The sequence below is a fragment of the Pararge aegeria genome, chromosome 5 (assembly GCF_905163445.1).
Source record: "Pararge aegeria chromosome 5, ilParAegt1.1, whole genome shotgun sequence".
Classification (NCBI taxonomy): Eukaryota; Metazoa; Arthropoda; class Insecta; order Lepidoptera; family Nymphalidae; genus Pararge; species Pararge aegeria.
In genome coordinates, this window is record NC_053184.1 from 1,691,605 (window position 1) to 1,714,108 (window position 22,504).

Genomic DNA, 22,504 nt, shown 5'->3' on the forward strand with positions numbered 1-22,504 from the left:
GGTCGCGAATATTTGCAATGAACGCGTTTTTGACTCCCTGTGTTGATTATTTTTTGTGTCTCTACTAATTTTAATTTATGTGCTTGTGATTCTATTCTAAACGACGGTTTTTGCTTTGTGCTTAAAGTGTATCTTTGCGTGTCTTTGACCATCAATATTAATAGATTTTCATTGAAGCATAAACTGATAAGAATAAAAAAGAAGGAAAGAAAATATCAACAATACGTAAGTCAGATTAAGAAGTAAAGAAAGCAATGCTTTTAATAAAGTGTAATCAAATTACCTTTATTGAAAACGTACGCTCGTATTTTATAAATTGTATGCTTGATGTCATAATATTATGTCACTAGACTATGATCTTTTAGCGAACTATTGAACGCAAAAAGAATTTAACGATAGTTTAGTTTTTTCTTTCGTAGAAGTGATTAAACCTGCTCGTATCTCGTGAAACATGTAACGTGTAAATTAAATTTGGTGCAATAATTAAGATAATATTTGATTTAATAACGGTAACTTGCTTTACCCTATTATGAGCAATAAAGACGATATATCTATCTAGTTCACATGTTGCTGATGTCTGTTTTGTGAAAGAGTTCAGAAGTCATGTCAATACCATGTTTAGACGTATTGATTTCTTTTTGATAGATCCGGTATTATTATTAGTATTAAATTATTTATTGCACACATAAAATCAAATACAATGTACAAAATTTACAAAAAATAGTTTAGCTGTAAAGACGGTCTTATCACCTTTGACGAAAGTAGTTCTAATAAGAAACAGGTTGGCGCGGTGATAAAAATGTTGTAACTAAAATAAATAATATACTACATGTTATAAATTCTAATACTCTAACTACTAACACATAATTATTATTAATATAATAAATATTGTTCAGGTATGTTATAAGCTCATGTTTGTTTTGTTGTGGCAATTTAAATTATTTAATTACTTGTATGTTATGTAATTCCAATTAGCATTTCTTATCCAAATATCCACTTCAACTCAACTCTCCGTGGTAAGGGAAGGGGGTTTTGAATTTCCTTAACGAGCTCATTGTCCTTTTTGTTTGGTCTTTCGCGGAGGTTTCTCTTTGCATTCCTAATTAGGTTATTGAATAAGTTGATATTATTTAAACCGACTTCAAACAACTTTCAGTCGTAAAAACTACGCCCGACTTATAATTTTCTTTTTTTTTATTCCACTACAAGTGAACCCTTGACTGCAATCTCACCTGGTGGTAGATGAAGATGTAATCTAAAACGGTAGCGGGCTAACCTATTCGCGAGTTTTGGTAGTCATACCCCTAATCGGTTTTAACGCTACACTAAATCGCTTAGCGGCACGTCCTTATCAGTAACTAGCCACGGCCAAAGCCTCACACAAGATCAGGCTAGAGGTAATCAAGAAATTATAAATTCCCAAATTGGTCCTGCCCGAAATCAAACTCGGGACATCCTACTTAAACTCACAGAGTGTCCTGCGTCAAAAATATTTTCTGCAACACACCACGATATCGTAACGAGAGCTTCGTTAAGCTTTTTTTTTATATTACTACTAGCGTTGCTTGTTTTGTAACAAACAAACAGACTGTAGTCCAATATAAAATCTGCTCACATACAATTTGCATATTCAATTACGGAGTCCAGTAATGAGGTACGGCCCAAACTAATTTTATTTTCTTGGAGTCCTTTGATAGAAGCCTCTTGCGATGTTTGCCTTATTTGCCTTAAATTAAAAAGTTTTCACTCGCCTAGAGTGCTCTCCGACGCGGGCGGTTCATTCCTCGCTGATATTTTTCCCTTAATGGTCTCATACGATTAGATTTTAGTCGTGGATTAAAAGTTGCCACTAGTGCCGTGAAAGTCGAATTGTGTGTACACCAATCTGCCTCAGCCTTTTCGAATATTGAGGAATGCAAGTATGTTAAGTATTACTTCGTAAAATATTAATAAACAAAAATAAACGAGGTACCTTAGTTAAACTAAATTACCCCTAAAGCTCCCTGAAGCGGTGATAGCGCATTGGGTAGGAGCTCGACTTCACTTTCGAAGCCAAGTTCGAATCCCAGCTCGCACCTCTAACTTAGTTATGTGCATTTCAAGTAATTAAAATATCACTTGTTTCAACGGTGAAGAAAAACATCGTGAGGAAACCTGCATACCTGAGAGTTCTACATAATGTTCTCAAAGTTGTGTGGAGTCCACCAATACGCACTGGGCCAGCGTGGTGGACTACGGCCTTAACCCCTTCTCATTGTAGGAGACCCGTGTTCTGTAGTGGGCCGGTAAAGGGTTTATGTGATGAACTATATTTTCTTCTATGTATCTTTGAATTGGCAATCTAATTGTTTTCGTAGACATACCTAAAGAACACGCTGGATCGGCGATAGCCGAGTTCGAATCCCAGCACGAACCTATTACATTTCTAAGTTTGCATTGCATTTTAAGCAATTAAAATATCACTTGCTTTAACGATGAAAGAAAAGATTCGTGAGGAAACTTGACAGCCGATTGATCGTGATCGACAGTGGTCCTGCTATCTGAGCCCAAGTCTTTAGGTTCGATTCCCACGACTGAAAAAGGTTTGTAAGATGAACATGAATGATTGGCGTTTTCTGGGTGTTTATCTGTATATTATAAGTGTTTATGTTAAATTCTCATAAAACATATTCATCAGTCATCTTAGTGCCCATAACAAAAGCTACGCTTACTTTGGGGCTAGATGGCAATGTATGTATTGTCGATATATATATTTTTGTTATTTATTTATAAACTTGTATGCCTGAGAGTTCTCCATAATGTTCTCAAAGCGGCATGGAGTCCACCAATCCGCACTGGGCCAGTGTTGTGTACTAAGGCTTTAACCCTTCTCATTGTGGGGGGAGACCCGTACCCTGTAGTGGGCCGGTAAAGGGGTAATAATAATGGCTTCAATACCATTGAAAATAAGTAGTAGGTATATTATTAAAAAATAGTAGTCGAATTAGGCCACACGCTTGGTGTAAAGTCAGCTTTAAAGTGACTACGGTCGCAGGATAAGCTTTTATGAAGTTGATAATGAGATATTTTTTGAAAGCTCCCGGTACTTATAACGGATCCGAATGGTATTAAGCCGGGGCTGTTTTATGTTGATGGTGTAATCGTAATTCTATAAATCTCCGTTCAATGTGCGGCTTGACCTATTTCCTTTAATCCCGTGTGGTAAAATAAAAAACAAAAACACTCGCTGAAAATAAATCTCTCGATCTGTTACGTTTTAACTAAGTTAACTGTTTTAAAGTGGTGATAGTATAGGACACAGTAGTAAAAGACGCAGTGTATAATTTATATTATAAGAATATAAAGATTTACATGTGTAACATCGTAGTGCCCTATCTCTTTCTACTTCTACTCAAAATCTGTAACAAATATATAAAATAACAATAATAATAATAATAAATAAATAAATAAAGAAATAAACAATAAATGGATAAATAAAAACATAAATATATAAATAAACAAACAATAAATAGATAAATAAAAACATAAATTAATGAATTAATAATAATAATACTTAAAAATACTTAATTAAAAGTTAAAAGGATACAAAAGGTCTCCGACCACCACATCGGAGGAAATCAGCGCTGCAGGAAGATGTAGTTATAAAATAAAAATAAAAAAGTGGTGATAGTGCATTGGTTCGCTCGACTTCACATTTGGGGGGCCGGGTTCGAATCCCAACGCGCACCTCTAACTTTCTAAGTTATGTGCGCTAAAAGTAATTAAAAATACCACTTGCTTCTACCACGGTGAAGGAAAACATCGTAAAGAACTGGCATGCCTGAGAGTTCTACATAATGTTTTCAGAGGTATGTTGAGTCCACCATTCCGCACTGAGCCAGCGTGGTGGACTAAGGCCATAACCCCTGCTCATTGTGGCAGGAGACCCGTGCCCTGTAGTCGCACGGTAATGGTTCGATATGATGATGACGATGATGTCTTTGTTGACAGGGTGGTACCACCAGAGTATATTCAGAAATTTTAAATTCCCAAATTGTCTCTGCCGGGGCTCCAACCCGGGACCTCCCACTTCTCACCGCTCACCACTGCACCCGGGAGGTCAACGAAAACGTTTTATATAGATAGATAAATAATAAATATACTACGACAATACACACATCGCCATCTAGCCCCAAAGTAAGCGTAGCTTGTGTTATGGGTACTAAGATGACTGATGAATTTCTATGAATTATATACATAAATACTAAGAATATACATTTAGACACTGAAAAACATTCATGCTTATCACACATTTTCCAGTAGTGGGAATGGAACCCACGGCCTTGGTCTCAGAAAGCAGGGTCGCTGCAAACTGCGCCAATCGGCCGTCAGAGTATATAGATAATAGGCATTACAATATTTTTTATCAGCCCCTTATGGTTCCAAAAGATATTGAATAGCTAATGCTGCGGCGCCGTTATTTACATTGGATTTCGTAGAGAATTTGTATTATACTCTTTGTCACACAACGAAGCCTTATTAGTCTTAATTATTACGCCTGTGATGTCTATATTTAAGGCTTCTTTTGCCTTTGTCGTGGTTTTTATCGTCTCTTTTTTGCACGTATTATCTAATTTTATCACTGTTTAACGGAGATCTTATTTATATTTCTTGAAAACTCTAATTTATACACGTATTCTATTGCATTTATTTGTTTGCAAAATTCAAATTTAAAATTTCTTTATTCATGTAGGCCTATCACAGGCACTTATGAAGCGTTCCTTCATATTTGTTTACATAATTGTAACGGGATGGTGATAACTTCGTTCGCCAACTTAAACCTAAAGCTACGAGTGTTCCAAACGCGCCCTGGTCTAAGAAGAGCCCACAAAAAAGTAAACAAGCCGGGTAAATTTATTTTTTTGTTATCACCAGCTTCCAATAAATTTATATTAAGCTCTGAAGCTAGAGCAATTCACACCCAAGCTTTTTTATCGTTTAAATAATCCTTAATATTATATTAGGATTTTTCTGTAAGCTTACGTTTTATATAAACTTTGAACTTATTGAGAGACATTTCAAAGATTTCATTTGGTAATAAAATAATATACAATTGCCCTCGAATGAATTTGCAATTTTGTGTAGCCTAGTAAACTGAACAACGAGTTTATTTTTGCTTCTTATATTTATATTTTTACAGTGCATTTGCTTTTTAAATTTTGATATATTTTTATGAACATCATCATAACATCAACCCATTTCCAGCTCATTACAGAGCACGGGTCACCTCCCACACCTCCCCATACTTAATGTATTTTAATCGCTTATTGTGAGATGGTGTTAACAAAAAAAAACACCCGGCTAAGTTTGTTGTGGGCTTCTTCTTAGACCAAGACGCGTTTGGAACCCTCGTAGCTTTAGTTTTAAGTTTACGAATGTGGTTATCGCCATCATATCACTACCGTGTAATTCTTATGTACGCATCAAAAGTGCCACCTATGGGCCTACTTGAATAAAGATATTTTTGACTTTGACTTTGACTTTGACAGCTTCTCCAGTATATTCGATCTACAACCACTCTTAGCATTATTTAAAATAGTGAAAGTTTACTGCACCAGTGATAAAAAATTAAGACATTAGAGATTTCGTAGCATCTTATCAAATCTAAGTCTGCTGCATTAAACTTTTTGATTGAATTAATACAACCCCCGCACCGCACCGCTTACACTCTATATAGGATGTTTCTAATATCTCAAACTATTCATTTAATTAATTTGATCAATTAGTTTTTTTATTTCAAACACAGGGCAGATGAATAAGGTCTCCATTTACTTACAAGACAATGAAATTCATTACGTATGTCTTCCAAATATTATAAAAATTTAAAAACCTTAAATGGTATAACAGATAACCGGGGAATCCAGAGGGATTAATTTACTTAAGGATCTAGATTTCAAGCTTTATTAATCAATTAATTTATCTCGCACGTTATATGATGTTTTCGACTATAAATAAACAGATACATACATTATAAATTGATAAATTATTATATAAAAAAAACAACAGCCGTGTTATTAAATGGGACCACGAGAAAATGCTTTTTAAGTACGAAGCTAAAAACGTTCTTTTTGTTCGTCGTTTTATTGTTATCTCCTTACCGTCTATCGCTTGTTTTCTGTTTGAAGTTGTTTTTGTTTTGTATTAAGACGCATTGTCTTCATGTTGGTTCTATTTGTTCCGACATTACATAAAAGGTTGACATGTTTTTCCTCATACGTTGGATTGAAACCAAGATCACTGAGGCACTTAGTTGTTCTTATTTTTATGTGCAAAATTAAATAAATCTGACTGTTTACATTGGTGACTGACATAGTTCTGGAGGCGTTTAGGGCAAGTTTGCAGAAGTATCGGCTATCAACAACATTCATTTATTCTCCTTATAAAAAATTTAGCATAGTGATATCTAACGTTGGTCAGTCAGAAAATTATCCCCTAAGGGGACAAAACAAGGGTTTCAATTTTGAATAGAATCTAAGTTAACATGTGCAGGCAAAAGGTAATTTGTAGATAATGAATAGGTAATAATAGATATAACGTGATGAATGTATTCATGTGACTAATTGTCTGCGTTTTTCCATTTGAGAACATTATTGAGAACATTAGATTGGATATATTGGAGAGCCGTAGCTAAGTGGTCAAAGTGCTCTGGCCGCGATTGCCATGGAGTCGCAGGTTCAAATTCTATCGGTTCCGAAAAATGTATAGGCTGCTGGTATCCTCACCATTTTTTTCCTTCACCCATGAAACAAGTGATATTTTAATACCTGAAAAGGCACATAAAATCCCAAAGTTAGATGGTCGTGCTGGGATTCGACCTAACCCCCCGAATGTAAATGCTAAGTAGCTATTACCACTAGGCTTTTACCGCAAGACTAACCAGCATGTTTTTCGCAGGCCTGGGCCGCCTACACCCCTACGGCTCGGGCAGCGGCTCGAGCAGCGGCAGCGGCCGGCGCCGCACGCGCCGCGGCCTGTCCGACTCCCCCACCGCACCCACCACCCCCACCTCGGCCTCAGACAACGCGTCCGACGCCACGCTCACCGACTCGGAGCTACCGCTCGCGCGGGACTCTACGCTGCTGGTTCAAAACGGTGAGGTTTAAAAAATTTATAAAATAATCATTATTTTTATGTAGGCCTAATATAAGCACTTTTGAAACGCCAAGTATGTCTGTTTGTAGTGACTCTATCACTGGTTTGGAAAGCAGATTCTACTGAGAAGAAGCCGTTGAGAAACTGAGCAGTTGCTCTTTTCCAACATCATTTTACAATTTAACAATCATTGTTCTATCCTATGTGAGATGAAAGCGGAGCGGCTTAGAAAGAAATTTATCAAGTAACCTCGATGTATGAGTTTATATACATTTTTGAAACTTATGTAATGGTAAATCTAATATTACCTTTGGTTTCATGTTATAAAAGCGTATACTCATCCCCTCAAAGGTTTTTGCACTTTGCAAAGACGACGTGCTGATATCACTAATTTATGTCCGTTTCTAGTAAGTAGATTTTTTATATCCACTTTTATTTATAAATACATCATAATTCTGTCCACCTTGTTGGGGGTCGCCAAACGCTGCGTTTAATGGTGCGGGGTTGGTTCTGCAACACCTTGGAACCCCAACGTCCATCGGTTCTCCGAGATATGTGCTCCGCCCATTACCACTTCAGCTTCGCGACTTGTTGAGCTATGTCGGTAACTCTAGTTCTTCTACGGGTCTCCTCATTTCTTCATTGGACACGTAGAGACACTCATATACACAAGAACATACCTCTTTCCATCGCTCGCTGAGTGACTCTGAGCCTCCTTATGAGGCCCATGGTTTAGAACCGTTTAATGGAACCCATTCTCAAAACAGCAACGGGCGAATGCGCTAAACTTTAACTGGGTGTACGAGTAAGAAACAGGGCGAATATGGGTTGACTAATATTAATTACATGGCGGCATTATCGCGGCCACTTACACAAATTAACGCGCACGAGGCAAAACGGAGTCCCCGGATGTGGCACAGTGAATTAAAGATTTAACACCACTCCCATAATGTCCCCGACAAACTATACCCGAAACTGTGAGAGAAGCAAAACATTGTCGAAGCGAAATTTTGCCCAAACAAAGGTTTAGGCCCGACAGACCACGGCAGTACAAACGCCGCACTAAACGACAAATAAGAGCAACGATAGTTTAAATTGGGACCGCTGATATACAAATCCGCAAGAGGCCTATTATTTACAATAGTGGCATGAAGCCGAAAGAGTTAGGTATTTTTTTTTACTTTCTGACCTTTGTAAGAAGTGGTCAGTTGAAGTGTGGCAAAAGTTTTACAACGTTCTTTGTGCCCTTACTCCTCGTTATGCGGGATTTTGTTTGCTTTGCAACTATTCCAAACCCCGTTTATCAAAGACTACTAATACTTTCCGATCAGGGAAACTATTTTAGTCGATTTCCTAACTACGCGGGAAATTACTAGTTCACAAGTGTGCACGCAGACGCAGATGCACTCTATTCCCACACTCTTATTGTTCGATGGGACTCCAGATCCGACTTAACTGGAAAGAGATCAGGCGCTGGGCAAACAGCTTAACGTGCTCACCGAGGCACGTGGGTGAATCACCACCCCTTCCCAAACTCCAGTCTAAGTATTTCTAATTTTGTCACGTACACAAAATTACAAAAAAGTATTTGCTACCTCGATATTGAGATATTATGCTTAGAAGTCAACACTAAGTTTATGGTTAACTGTGTATCCTCGACACCTTATATCAACGAGCGATAGTTTAAATTGGGGCCACCAAATGTATGTAAACAAACACAGGGTCTCGGTTTTCGGAAAAGTTTTCGGAGCCACCGGGAAAACATTGAAAACATTCGGGATCCGAATAGTTCGTACGTAATATTTGCGGGACTATTTACGACCATTGGGCTTAGAGCTGGCAGAAAGTTTCTGACAGGTGCTTCATCGAAGCTAGAAGTTATTTGCGGTGGCGACAATGCATTGGTTAATAGATAAACATCTCTATATGCGCTATGTCCGTATAATTTCATCAAACCATTATCAGGCTTGGGGTCTCCTCAAATGACGCTGAATGACGCTGGCCAATTGCGCTTTGGTATACTTCACATGCATTTGAGAATGTTATAAAGAACTCGCTCATGCAGATTTCTTCAGTCACCGTTACCTAAGTCCTAATTATATATAATTTAGAAAATTATAATATCTCAATAGAGCTGGGTTCGTTTCTATAAAATGCCACGTACATACCGATTTGGGATATTAATTCAATAAACTACCATACCAACACTTTAGGTTAGCACAATTTATCCTTTCAACCCATTACCGGCCCACTACAGAGCACGGGACTCCTCCCACAATGAGAAGGGGTTAAGGCCGTAGTCCACGAGGCTGGCCCAGTGCGGATAGCACACTTATATAGTAGAAAATCTTCGCTTACTCGTATTACTGCAGCCAAAGTCTAATTTGCATCGCGGTAAAACCTTTTACTTATAAGGCCATATTACAGAAAGCGTGAAACACGTCGATTTTCAAGCACGCTCCCAAAGTTAGCCGCAAGCTCTCAAGCTACATTGTTTGCGTCCTGCTGCACGTTGAATAGTTACTCCTGTTTCCAAGGTCGTTCCTGTTTCAAATTCCCGTGTAAAAGGTAACTTTGAAACATTATACAAATTTATAGTATGTTCACTTTGGCTTCGCGTAATTACCTTTTTAAGGCCAGTGTCGCATCGGTAAGCGATTAACATCATTCAGAAATAAAAAGGCTGATGATCCATCTGATGATAAGTGAAAACCATTTCTACTCGCAAACGTAGTCACATCCACCAGGTTTAACCGCGAATCAAACGCGGTTTTCCAGCTTCTTGGAGCCACTGGTTGAGATATTTAGGAATACTTTGCATTTCAACCTTAAAGATCCACACGTGAAGTCTTTCAACTCGTTACTACAAAGCGCTTCCTAAACCCCAAAATAAAGAAACAAGTGTAGGCGTCCCAGGCCTGCGAAAACACAGGCTGGTTAGTTTTGCGGTAATAGCCTAGTGGTAATAGCTACATTGCCTATAACATAGAAACAGTTCCCAGGATGTTCCTACGAAGTGCGACCTATGTCCATCAACCTTAAGTGGAGGTAGTAAACCTCAAGTACCTGCAATTCAAAGGCACCCACACCCGGCACAAATATAGAGGTGATAGAGTCACTACACACAGAAGTTTTAAAAGTGCTTATATTAGGCCTACTTGAAATAAATTAATTTTGAATTTTGAATATTTTATTAAATAAGCAAGGTTATTCAAATCAGGTTCGGAAAGCAGATTCTACCGAGAAGAGTCGACAAGAAACTCAGTAGTTGCTCTTTTCCAACATCAACATTTACAATCATTTTGCTATCTTGCGGGAGATGAGAGCGAGGCTGGCTGCTTCCATTCTACCTTGTCATTGAGGAATTCATCAAATGTAAAGTAACCTCGCTGTACTAGATGCGTTTTTACACATTTTTTTAAATGTATGCATTGGTAGGTTAAGAATTTCCTTAGGAATCATGTTCAAAAGCGTATACTCAACCCCACAAAGGAGTTCTGCACCTTTCGCAGACGATATGCAGATATCACTAATTTATGACCGTTTCTGGTAAGTCGATTGTTAATTTCAGCTTTTGATTTATAAAGAGTAATATTTTGCCTCACAAAGACTATATTATTATAAATGTATTGCGAAGCTACTGTAAGAATACCTATTTGTTTAAATTTTTCACGAAGCGATTCGCGCGATCCAAGTTTATATATTGATCGTATTATTATATTGGCGGTAGTACTTCTCCAGACGAGCTCTATCACAAAAAGCTCTTCTGCTACGAGATTCGTCGGAAAACAGTATAATACAATAAAATATTACTAGATAAAAAAGAAAATAATAAATACATAAAATCTGGGAGGGTCTCTGTTTGGGAGAAACAACACCACAGATACGTTAACGTTACGTCAGTATGTCGCTGGGTACGTAGCATTATATTTCTTTTTTAAGTTTATTTAATTTATATACCTAATTTTAAGATCTTTTGTTATGTACTCCTTGACATGTTGTTGCGTTGTGTGTATTTTATATTATACTTTTCATGTGTTGGTTTTTCCTAAATAAAATATATATTATTAAAAATATAATAATATATGAGTCTTTATGATGCAAGATCTTTATGATCTATGGTGGTAGCGGGTTCGCTACGATCTTAACCTGTAACATCATCGATTAGATTGCTGGCAAACGCTAACTGGTGGTAGAATAAGAAATTATATTTAAAACAGATTTATTACATAATAGGTAGATTCAGATTCCTAATGGGTCCACAATGATCCACTAATTCTATTCGATTCTCCATCGACTGCAGTCGAGGGCAGTGCCCATCGCATGAATTCCAATTTAATTGCATTCAATGAAATCTCGGTCGATTATAGAGTTCTACGGTAGGCAAATTAAAACCGGGTCTCCGTTGGATTTCCTATTCAATTGCCATGGAGTGCGACGCGATAAAAATCCATTAGAGTACGCTACGAGAGGCTGAGGGTACGTTAGGCCGCGACCAGCGGCGCGACTATTTGGTAGCGGCAAAACTTACCGAATCGCGTCACTGATGACCTCGACATGCTCAAGACGTAGTGCGACAAGCGACGTATGGCACGCTCATTTATTGAATATACTCGTATAATATGCGTTTTTGACTGGATTGGTAAAATCTTGTGATTTTGTGTCACCAACGACTTTCTGTAGCAGTAAGTAACGTTATGATAACCACTTAACAAGTTTAGTTTTTGTATACTGTTTGGTACGTTGTTATAACTGTGCTTTTGATAAATATTATTTCAATTATTGAAGTATTTTTAATATAATTTTAATATTTATAATAGATATTAATGTTTAAATTCAGTATTATTTTATTTATAACGCCGCTAAAATTTATAATCTTAGATTACTTTCATCGGGGTTTCTTCTGGAAGAGATTGCTTTAGCAGTACCACATTTCCATAACAATGTTTGTATAACTTTAAAATATAAACTCCACCAATCCGCACTAGACTAGCGTAGTGGACTACGGCCCTAACTCTTTGTTATTGTTGGAAGAGACCCGTGCTCTATAGTGGTAATGAATCTATCAATCTATCTATTTATTGTCTTAACACAGTTATTCCATTGTTTTGAGTTTCCAATTCTGTCGGCTGTCCGAAGGCTTCTTTGTTTTTTTTGCCCGTATCAAAAATTAAGACTTTATATTTCCGTATTGTCTCTACCATGAATCTAACCTGGGACAAATCTCTTGGAAAAAAATCACTGACAGCTTTAAAATATTTTAAACTTCCAGTTTATACGAAATACTTTTTTCATAAATAAATAAATAAATATGGCACACTTTTTGACTTTGTCGCTAGTCGTATCCCGGCCTAATGTAGCCTTGAGCTGAGTTGTCACGGCGTCCCTCTCAACTCCGGAGCCTGTCTGCTTATCTGGAAGTGACATGGATAAGTCACCTGAGATGCGTCATTGCTTAAACAATATATTTTTTTTACGGTTAAAATTGTCTTGATATAAATTGTTCTGCTCGTTGGTCTAGTGATTAACATATTCAACTACGTATCACGAGGCCCTGGGTTTGAATTTTGAGTCAGGCCAAATGATACAATTTTGCATTAAAGAACCAATTTCCGGTACAAACCCGGAGTTAGGAAGTTGACGGTGTCAGCCCCCTGTGCGTCAGAGAACACGTAAAGCCGTCGGTCCCGATTAATAAACCTTAATTGTGGTAATAGTCTTTAAAGCCCACCAAACCGCGTTGGAGCAACGTGGTGGATCAATGTTATAAAACCATATTTCCTATGAGAGACGAGACGTGTGCCCAGCAGTGGGATGTTTATTGGGTGTGGATCATGATGATAATGTATTTGGGGCAACAAAAAGAGTGAAACTCGCGTCACCTTCACCGTATACTTCCCATGAGCTACTTTGTATATCTCTTCTTCTGGATTCACGTCTTTGCCTCCACCCTAGAATAAAATCTAGATATTCACTTCTAGTCCTTGAGTATCCTGGTTTTTCAGTAATGCGATTCCCGTGCAATCACATGCTTCATTTTGCATTCCCACAAACACTTTTACCGGCGTTCGGCGTCGTAAAGCGATGCGAACGGGACATAGCCTGTCGCTTAATTAAAAAAATATCATTGACAATCGTTAATAAAATCCATAATATATTTTATTAAGTACTATAATTTTTAGTCAGTGAATTGTGAGTAAAAATATAAATAGTGTTAGATTTTTAACCTATTTGATCATATGTTCTATGATTATATCAAATATAAAGGGCACCGTATATTTAAAACACTGACAATACTGTAATGTATCAAACATAGGTTAGAAGTTACGATGGTAACATAATATATCAATGGGTAGAAAATTTCATAGACACTCAGATTTCTGTCCTATCGTGCGAACGTTATGGACTATCGCGATTGTTTAAAAAATCCCTACATCCCTCTTAAAACCTAATACAGTGGTCATGAGTTGTTTTGTATTTTCACGGGTCATTCGGGTCGTTCGCTCGTTTCATATTTTGTAAGTTTAGTTCTTACCTCGATCGTGCTTAAAAAAGCAATATATTTATCAGTTTAATCTATAACGTACATATCGAAGATTAAATTTAATTGTGCTATCCTTTTCTTACTCTACCCAGTCGAGTATGGCTATACTAACCGTATTAATTGATCTATAGATTTTGGAGTAGTATCTATAGATTTTGGCTAAACGTTGGAACGTGTTACGAAATTTGATACGCAGCATCACTGACATTTTTACACCCGTGATATTTTCGTAGAGAGACAAGTGTGCCCCTTAATTACCCCCATTAAATGCCCGATGGACCGACAAGAGACAGATGAACTCTCATACAAAACATATATCTATCCCCTTTGCACGGAAACGCATTTTTTATACATACGACAGAGACAAATAGTTTTTTCTCAACTCTTAAGTGTATGCCGGAAGTACGTTAATATGGCGACGCTTCGTTAAATTTTTATGTGTGTCTGTTTAATGAATGGATGTTCTTTTAAATTTCCATATGCGTGTACGACCGTTTAGTTGTCCCATTATAATAGAAAACTTTGAGTCTTTCGGTTATGAACTTTAAATGCCATGTCTGTTTAGCTCATGCTACTTTCATTAGTTATTTATCGATCTAAACATTAACTAATTCGAAAACAATACAATAGAACTAAAGATTTTGAATGAATTAATAAATACACTTTTATTGAACACCACATGAACATATAGAAAAATTGTAAATAAAAATTGATCGCAAATTATACAACTTGGTGGTCTTATCTCTACATAGCGATCTCTTGCAGGCAACCAATAGCGTAAGAGACAGCTCAAGAACAGAGGTAGATGGTGCGTCCCTACTAATATTATAAATGTCAATGTAAGTTTGTTTGTTTTACGCAAAAACTACTTAACCGATCCTCATGAAACTTTGTCCACATATTCTTGGAAGTGTTAGAAGTAATATTTATCCCGACATTAAGCTCGGTTCCTTTGGGAGAGGGGATGAGTGTTTGACGATTTTACACCATAACTCCGACAAATTATAACTGATTTAAATAATTATTTTTGTACTATAGAGGTTAAATTATGTATTTTATTTTGTCTAAACTGTGTTAGGAGACTGGGAATCCCTTATTTAAGCTAAGCAATACTGAATACTTAAAATTTTTGTAGATCTACAACTATTTAATGCCACATCAAAAAAACAAAATCAATCGCAGACGAAGTCGCGGGCAACAGCTAGTATAAATATAAATATATTTTCGCAGTATATGTATGTCGATTTTTGTTCCACATCTTGTGTGTGCTAATGCCATACTTAATTTTTAAGCTTATTTCTTCCCAAGATGAGCTCGTTTACAAAAATATCTACTACTACTGATGGACTGTAATCTCTTGGTGACGCTGATGATGGGCTTACACTTTGAGCACGTGTCGTCTAGACGGCGTCTTGACAGTGTATAAGTCTATCTAGGGGACCTACATAGACACATTATTATACACTGTCAAGTTCAGAAAGGTTCCATTCCTAGCCCGGACCCGCAAGCCTGTCGCGACATACGTAATCAAGGTTGATAACGTATGTCGCGACAGGCTTGCGACAGGCGTAAATCTTGCAATCACTGCTGTCAAACGTCACTTTTGTTTATTTATTGTATGGAAAAGTAAAGTTGAATTACATAATATTTTCCTTGCAAACTCGATTTTTCACGTCCGTCTACTGCATAGCTGTGTTATACTAATCTCTTCACAGTTATAAACTTATATAGTACTGCCACAGATTAAGGAGATAAAATATATGGAGAAAGAAGCTATCCAGACACTCCATATGGAAAAGTGACGTTTGTCAGCAGTGCAAGATTTACGCCTGTCGCGAGATACGTTATCACCCTGCAGAACTACCTTGCACATTATTGCACTGTCAGGATAGCTTCTTTCTCCGTATATTTTCTCTTCTTAATCTGTGGCAATACTATATAAGTTTATAACTGTGAAGAGATTAGTATAACACAGCTATGCAGTAGACGGACGTGAAAAATCGAGTTAGCAAGGAAAAGATTATGTAATTCCACTTTATTTAAAATGAAACTTGCCCCAGCGAGAGCAAAATGAAGTGAAACATTCCCGCGGAAAAGTATTTCTTTAAGAAACATAACAAAATGAAGCTCAGCTTAGCTTGACGCTATCTCGCCGAGTTAGAAATACTTTTTTGCAATAATAAAAAGAAGTTCGTATTGCAACTAACCCGGCTGTATTATAGCTTTATAAATGACGTATATTTTTTTGAGACTTCAACGTATTCGACGTCCGTATTACGGGGTTTCGAAGGAAATGTGACGTCATTAGTGACACAAGTAGGGTTGTCAAGCAAGGGTCACGGTTCTCTATCTGAAATATGTGTAAATGGAAAAAGATGCCTACAATAACTTGAATACTCTTGAATGTTCACGAGTTTTTGAAAGCTATCATATTTTTATATTATTAGAAAATAATATTTTATATTATTAGAAAATAATAATAAGTCTAAACAATATAGTAAGAGGTTTTCTTATTTTATAGGATGTGGCATCCTTTTCACCTTAATTAATTATTTTACTACAAGCTTCTGATGCTAAACTAAGAAACCTTGTATTTCAATTTAAGTCTAGTACATCCTTACTAATATAACAAAAACAATAAAGTGTTTGTTTGTTTGTTTCTCCTTCCTTTACGCAATAACTAAGCAACATACATTTTTGTATTCTAGATTTTTGGCATGGACGGAAAAAAGATATTTGGCCACTAAGTCGCCTATATATAAATTTACATGGCAATAGTTTCACTCTCTTTCTTCATTTATACCCGTGCGAAGTCGGGTTGGATCGCCTGTCTAACAAATATTATAAATGCGAAAGTCTGTTTGCTTGTTAGTTAGTTACCTACTAGGTAACTAAAACTCAGCAACCAATCAACTTAATTTTTGGCATAGAGTTAGTTGAAAAGACGAAGAGTGGCGTAGGCTTTTTATTCCAGAATAACAAACGGATCTTACGGAATTAGTAATAAAAAACGTAATAAACGCGGACAAAGAACGCGGGCATCAGCTAGTCCACTTTTTATTATTTAACACACATCTCCATCTAGCTCCCAAGTAAGCGTATCTTGTGTCATGGGTACTAAGACAGCTGATGAATATAAACACATAAATATTTATAATGTACAGATAAACACGCAGACACTGAAAAACATTCGTGTTCATCACAAAATCATTTTTCCAGCTGTGGGAATCGAAAAGGCCTTGGACGCAGAAAGCAGAGTCGCTGCCCACTGCGCCAAGCGGCTGTCTAAACTATAAAAATGAACGTTCACTCATTCACACTTAAGAAACACTAATGTTGCACTTAGTCGTATTCTTCATTGCCTTTGCTATTTTGCAATTTGCAAGCGGCAATTGCGGATCTGAGGCATCCACCCGTCAAGGGAGCGCTGTGAAATTCGTTCACTCAAAGCGCCGTAATCCTCAAGACGAATATCTCGAAGTTAACGAACGGGTCGGAATAATCGCGGGGTTGTGATGAGCGAGAGAAAAATGTATAATTCTTTACTTAATCCCTGGGTTAAGGGTCGGTTACAAACACGAAGTGTTAGCGGTGACAGATTTCATTTGTTTTACGTGCTCAATAAGGAATTCTCTATTAAACGTTTTTCGAAAACTGTGACCACGTAATGCCGGGAAAAAGAACGCCATGATATTTTTTTTATAGTAAATTGTCTATCAGGTTATTTTATTTTATTTATTAAGGCCTAAGGAACTAAGTATGGCAGTAAAACTATGCAGGTTTAGGGAGCACTACTTTACTATGGTCTACCCAAAGAGATTTTTTGCGAGAAATCTTTTAAATCATTTAAAAATAAGCTGAAAAAGCATTGTTTAAATTTTTTATAAACGCTACGCCACCTTTTGTATTTGTTTTGTTTTGTATCTCACTAACTATATAATATATTACCACTTCTTTATGTTAATTTTAATTTCTCATTAAGTGAAACTGTTTCTTTTGAGAATAAATGTATTCAAACCTAAGGCACAAACAGTTTGCTACTTAATACTTACAGGTAATACAAAAAATTATTACACATACACCAATTAAGTCGCCGCTAATAAACCATACGAATACATACAAATTGACAGCAAACTAAAAACTTAATTATGGAACTTTTAAATAGGGGTTCGATATAAGCACACATCGTTATTAGATATAAGGGAAGAAAAGTACCCTGATTAACATTATCTATCAAGGTGGATATATAAAACCATATTCAATACCAGTACCAGAAGTTATCTTCATAATGTTACATAAAATAAAATTATAATAAGTACTCTCTAAGCACGTTTCCCTCCACCGGAGTATTCTGAGGAGATGTTTTTTTTTTTTTTACGCCAATACACACATCGCCATCTAGCCCCAAAGTAAGCGTAGCTTGTGTTATGGGTACTGAGACAGCTGATGAATATTTTTTTATTAATATAATACACATAAATACTTATAATATACAGATAAACACCCAGACACTGAAAAACATTCATGTTCATCATACAAACACTCTCCAGTTGTGGGAATCGAACCCACGGCCTTGGACTCAGAAAGCAGGGTCGCTGCCCACTGCGCCACTCGGCCGTGTTGACTTTACAATACACTTTTTACGTAACAATTATTCATTGTAAAGTCAACCTGATACTCCGGTGTCGAGTCAGACGTGCGTAGAGAGTAGTACATTGCCGAAGATTATTATTATATATTTACAATACATAACAGACAAATGATTTGAGATTTACTCGTCTTTTATAAAGTAAAAACACACACAAAAGTTGAAGGTGACGTATGCAATTAAGTTCGAGTTAAAACATACTCGTAGATTGACTATTTCTTGAGAATCTTTTCTTAGCTTATTGCTTTTCATTTATTTTTTTAATTCTTAACAATGCTTAAAAAAATATAAAACACTATTAAAAATTTATTAGAAAAAACATCCACCCTCCGCTTTTGAATGCCCAAGCAACCGGCGGTTAGGGCTGCAAAGTAAGGAACCTTGTGAGGAGGTATACGCGCCGTTTCAAGGACTACTGCCTTCTATATCCGACCCTTGATCCAACAACCAAGCGAAAGCTTCTTAAGATGTTGGTCGAAGCTTTTACTGTTACCGAAACAATAACAGTCGACTCAACATTCCACATGGCGGTAATCTCGTGAGCAAGATCCAAGTATTTAGATACTTTTTCCTTTTCAGCTTTCACCAGATTATCGTTATGTGGTTCTCAACTTTATTATTATTACGCCACTAACATCCGAATCAATTTTTTTGTATCAAAATTCGAATTCATTGAAAAATCTGCACTCTGACTAATCATTTTAGATTGTTTGATAAAATATTTACGTCCATAGTACTCGTATGTATTGGCATTCTTATAAGTCAACATTTGGCATTTTGGTATCCGCTTGCGTCTTACCACAAGGTCCACACATCTAAAACATGTTTCCACTCGTTATTCGTACCCAATACCTTTATGCGACAGTCTCGAGATACAAAGCCGAAACCTGCTTAGTTTGCTCGAAAGCACAAAGGGGGGGACTCCATCAGTTGTACTCGGCAAACCCGAAAAAGTCCGAGCCCTTTGAGGATCCAATCCTTTAATACTAATTGAATCATAATTTCGACGACGAAAAGTTTCTTTTTATGTAAATCTTTTTGCCTCGCGAAACCCAAAGGCCTGAGAAATGCGGGGGAAATAATCTGAAATTTTGTAAAGTCCGCCAAACGAAAGAGGTCCGTGTAATCGGGATTAAAATTTATTACGTTTCCTACGTCTTCCAGTTGCTGAATTATTTCGATATTTCCTTCGGTTTTCCTTTTAATATTTTTTTGGTCACTGCCACGTTTACACATCGTACGTCACGATGGTGGCTGGACGTTTTAAATTCTGACTAAGTTTACACCAGAAAACTTTTACGTAAATACCAAAGGTTTCTATTAAAAATGTACGGAAAACAAATAAGCTTGCGTTTCTTAAATCTACTTTAATAAAGATTATAAATCATAGGTCCCAATGCCGAATATAAATATGGAGCGGTGATAGCGCTAGCGATAGTGGGTAGAAGCTCGACTTTGCTTTCCGGGGGCCGAGTTCGAACCTCAGATTGCACCTCTTTAACTAACCTAAGTTATGTGCGTTTTAAGTAAATAAAAATATCACTTGCTTCAACGGTGAAGGAAAACATCGTGAGGAAACCTGCATGTCTGAGAGTTCATGATAATGCTATCAGAAGTGTGTGGAGTCCACCAATCCACACTGGGCCAGCATGGCGTCTTAACCTCTTCTCATTGTGGGAGGACACCCGTGCACTGTAGTGGGCTGGTAAAGGGGCGATATGATGATCCCGAATATCCGGGCTGTGCCAGCGATTCCATTGCTATGGCCTTCATTAAGAGCCTCAAGTTGCACTGAGCAACTAAGCCAAGAAATATAGCTTGATGTTGTTTGCATATTGTTGCCATGACAACGACCGATGTCTGAAAACGGATAGTCTGATTTGAAAACCTAACTAATATTCTATCGCTTGCTTAATAATATTACTTGCTTAATCTATAAATATTGAATAAATACGAGTATATGAAATAATACACAAAATAACCGGCGTACCGAAATAAAACTTAAATAAGCATAGCAAGCTATGTAATCCCTACTATTATAAATAAATAAATAAATAAATAAATAAATAAATAAATATACTACGACAATACACACATCGCCATCTAGCCCCAAAGTAAGCGTAGCTTGTGTTATGGGTACTAAGATGACTGATGAATAATTATATGAATAACATACATAAATACTTATAATATATAGATAAACACCCAGACACTGAAAAACATTCATGTTCATCACACAAACATTGTCCAGTTGTGGGAATCGAACCCACGGCCTTGGCTCAGAAAGCAGGGTCGCTGCCCACTGCGCCAATCGGCCGTCAAAATGTGAATGTAAGTTTGTTTGTTACGCTTTCACACAAAAACTACTTAACCGATCCTCATGAAGCTTTGTACACATATTCTTGGAAGTGTTAGAAATAATATAGGATACTTTTTTTCCCGACACTAAGCTCGGTTCCTTTGGGAGAGGGGATGAAAGTGTTTGAGGTTTTTCCACCATAACTCCAAACAAATTATAACCGATTTAAATAATTATTTTTGTACTATAGAGGTTAATTTGTGGCTAGAGCTAGAGGACAGAACTCCTCAGCGGACAGCAGCAAACCCCTCATTTAAGGCTTAGCGATACTGAATACTTTAAACTTCTTTGGAACTACTACTAAATTTAATGCCACATCAAAAAACAAACGCAGACGAAGTCGCGGGCAACAGCTAGTAACTAAATATTTCTTTGGCAATGGTTGTATATTGACAAAGATTAATTGTCAATAACATTTTTGATTGCCTCCCTGGCATAGATGTGAACGCTGTGGTTTTAAGTGGGAGTTCCTGGGTTCGAAAACCAGCAGTGGCAATTTGGGTATTTATAATTTTTAAATTTTCTCTGGTCTTGGTAAGAAGCTTCGGTCGTGGCTAGCTACCACCTTACCGGCGAAGACGCGCTGCTAAGCGATTAAACGTTCCGGTACGATATCGCGTAGAAATCGATTAGGGGTATGGGTTTAATATAACCGCCATACTTACCCAGAGAACAGCTCCGGCCCAGTGCGAATTGGTGGACTCTCAGGCATGCAGTTTTCCTTCACCATTGAAGCAACGGATATTTTAATCGCGAAAAACGTTGTTAACGTAGAATTGTATCTATTATTTATGTACATGCATTTTTTTAACTTTTCAACAGTGTAAAACATAAAAAGACGCGATTGAAAATTTATAAAAAAAAAAACCACATACAAATTTAATTATTGTTAGTATTATTCTTAAACAAAATCAAATCAAAACGTACTTTTCCATCACGCCTTTCCTGGTGCCCTTCGCCCTCGCTTGTGTCGCAAAATCAAAAAACAATTTCATCCGCGGCACGGCAAGGCGATAAATCTCGGGGACAATTTCCGAAATTTTTCCATCGCCAAGATTTACGCCGCGCATCTTACAAGAAGATCGCACCTCCAATTCACTTATCGATCCCTATTCCACTACAATTTTCGTGACACGGTGGCAACGTGAAGAGAAGATGGGAAATTTATAAACTTAAATTAGAATGAATAAATAATAATAATAATAATAATAATAAATAAATACCAACCACAATCAGTCTTAGAAAATAATAGTTACAGGGTTTACTGGGATGGAACTATAGTATATATAAAACTATACACAACAACAGACCAGACATAACAATTCTAGATAAAGAAAATAAATCAGTTTATTTGATAGACATTGCAATCTATAACACCCATAATTTAACCACCACCTACACCGATAAAATCTCAAAATACACAGATCTAGCCATAGAAATAAAAACACAGTGGTAAATCAATAGCTCCAAAACTATCCCTATAATTATTTCATCCACAGGAGTAATACCTAGGGCTTAAAACGCTAAATATGCATAAGTCTGCATATACACTCCTACAAAAAGCCGTTATATTAAACACATGTCGCCTGGTGCGAAAGTTTTTGACATGATTCCCCTGATTTTGCACTTGGTTCCGGCCCGTGCTCTGTTAATTATACCTTCGTAAAGAAGAGATTTGAATTTAATTCAAAAAATATAATAATAATAAAAATCCTTTATTGCCATACACTATTGTTAATACAAGATTAATAACTAAAAGAATCATCAATTAATATTAACAATATGGCAAATGGCCGCAAACTCAGCCTTATGCTGTGCATTA

At 36.8% G+C, this 22,504-nt stretch overlaps 1 protein-coding gene across 3 annotated transcripts in view; it reads left to right on the forward strand.

Annotated features, from left to right (window-relative positions):
- Positions 1-22,504, forward strand: part of LOC120623700 (teneurin-m) — a 389,304-nt gene that overhangs the window by 112,043 nt on the left and 254,757 nt on the right. For all 3 annotated transcript variants that reach the window (XM_039889874.1, XM_039889875.1, XM_039889876.1), the window contains exon 3: positions 6,934-7,131. In XM_039889874.1, coding sequence (XP_039745808.1) covers positions 6,934-7,131 — 198 coding nt within the window. The remainder of the gene's footprint in view (positions 1-6,933; positions 7,132-22,504) is intronic.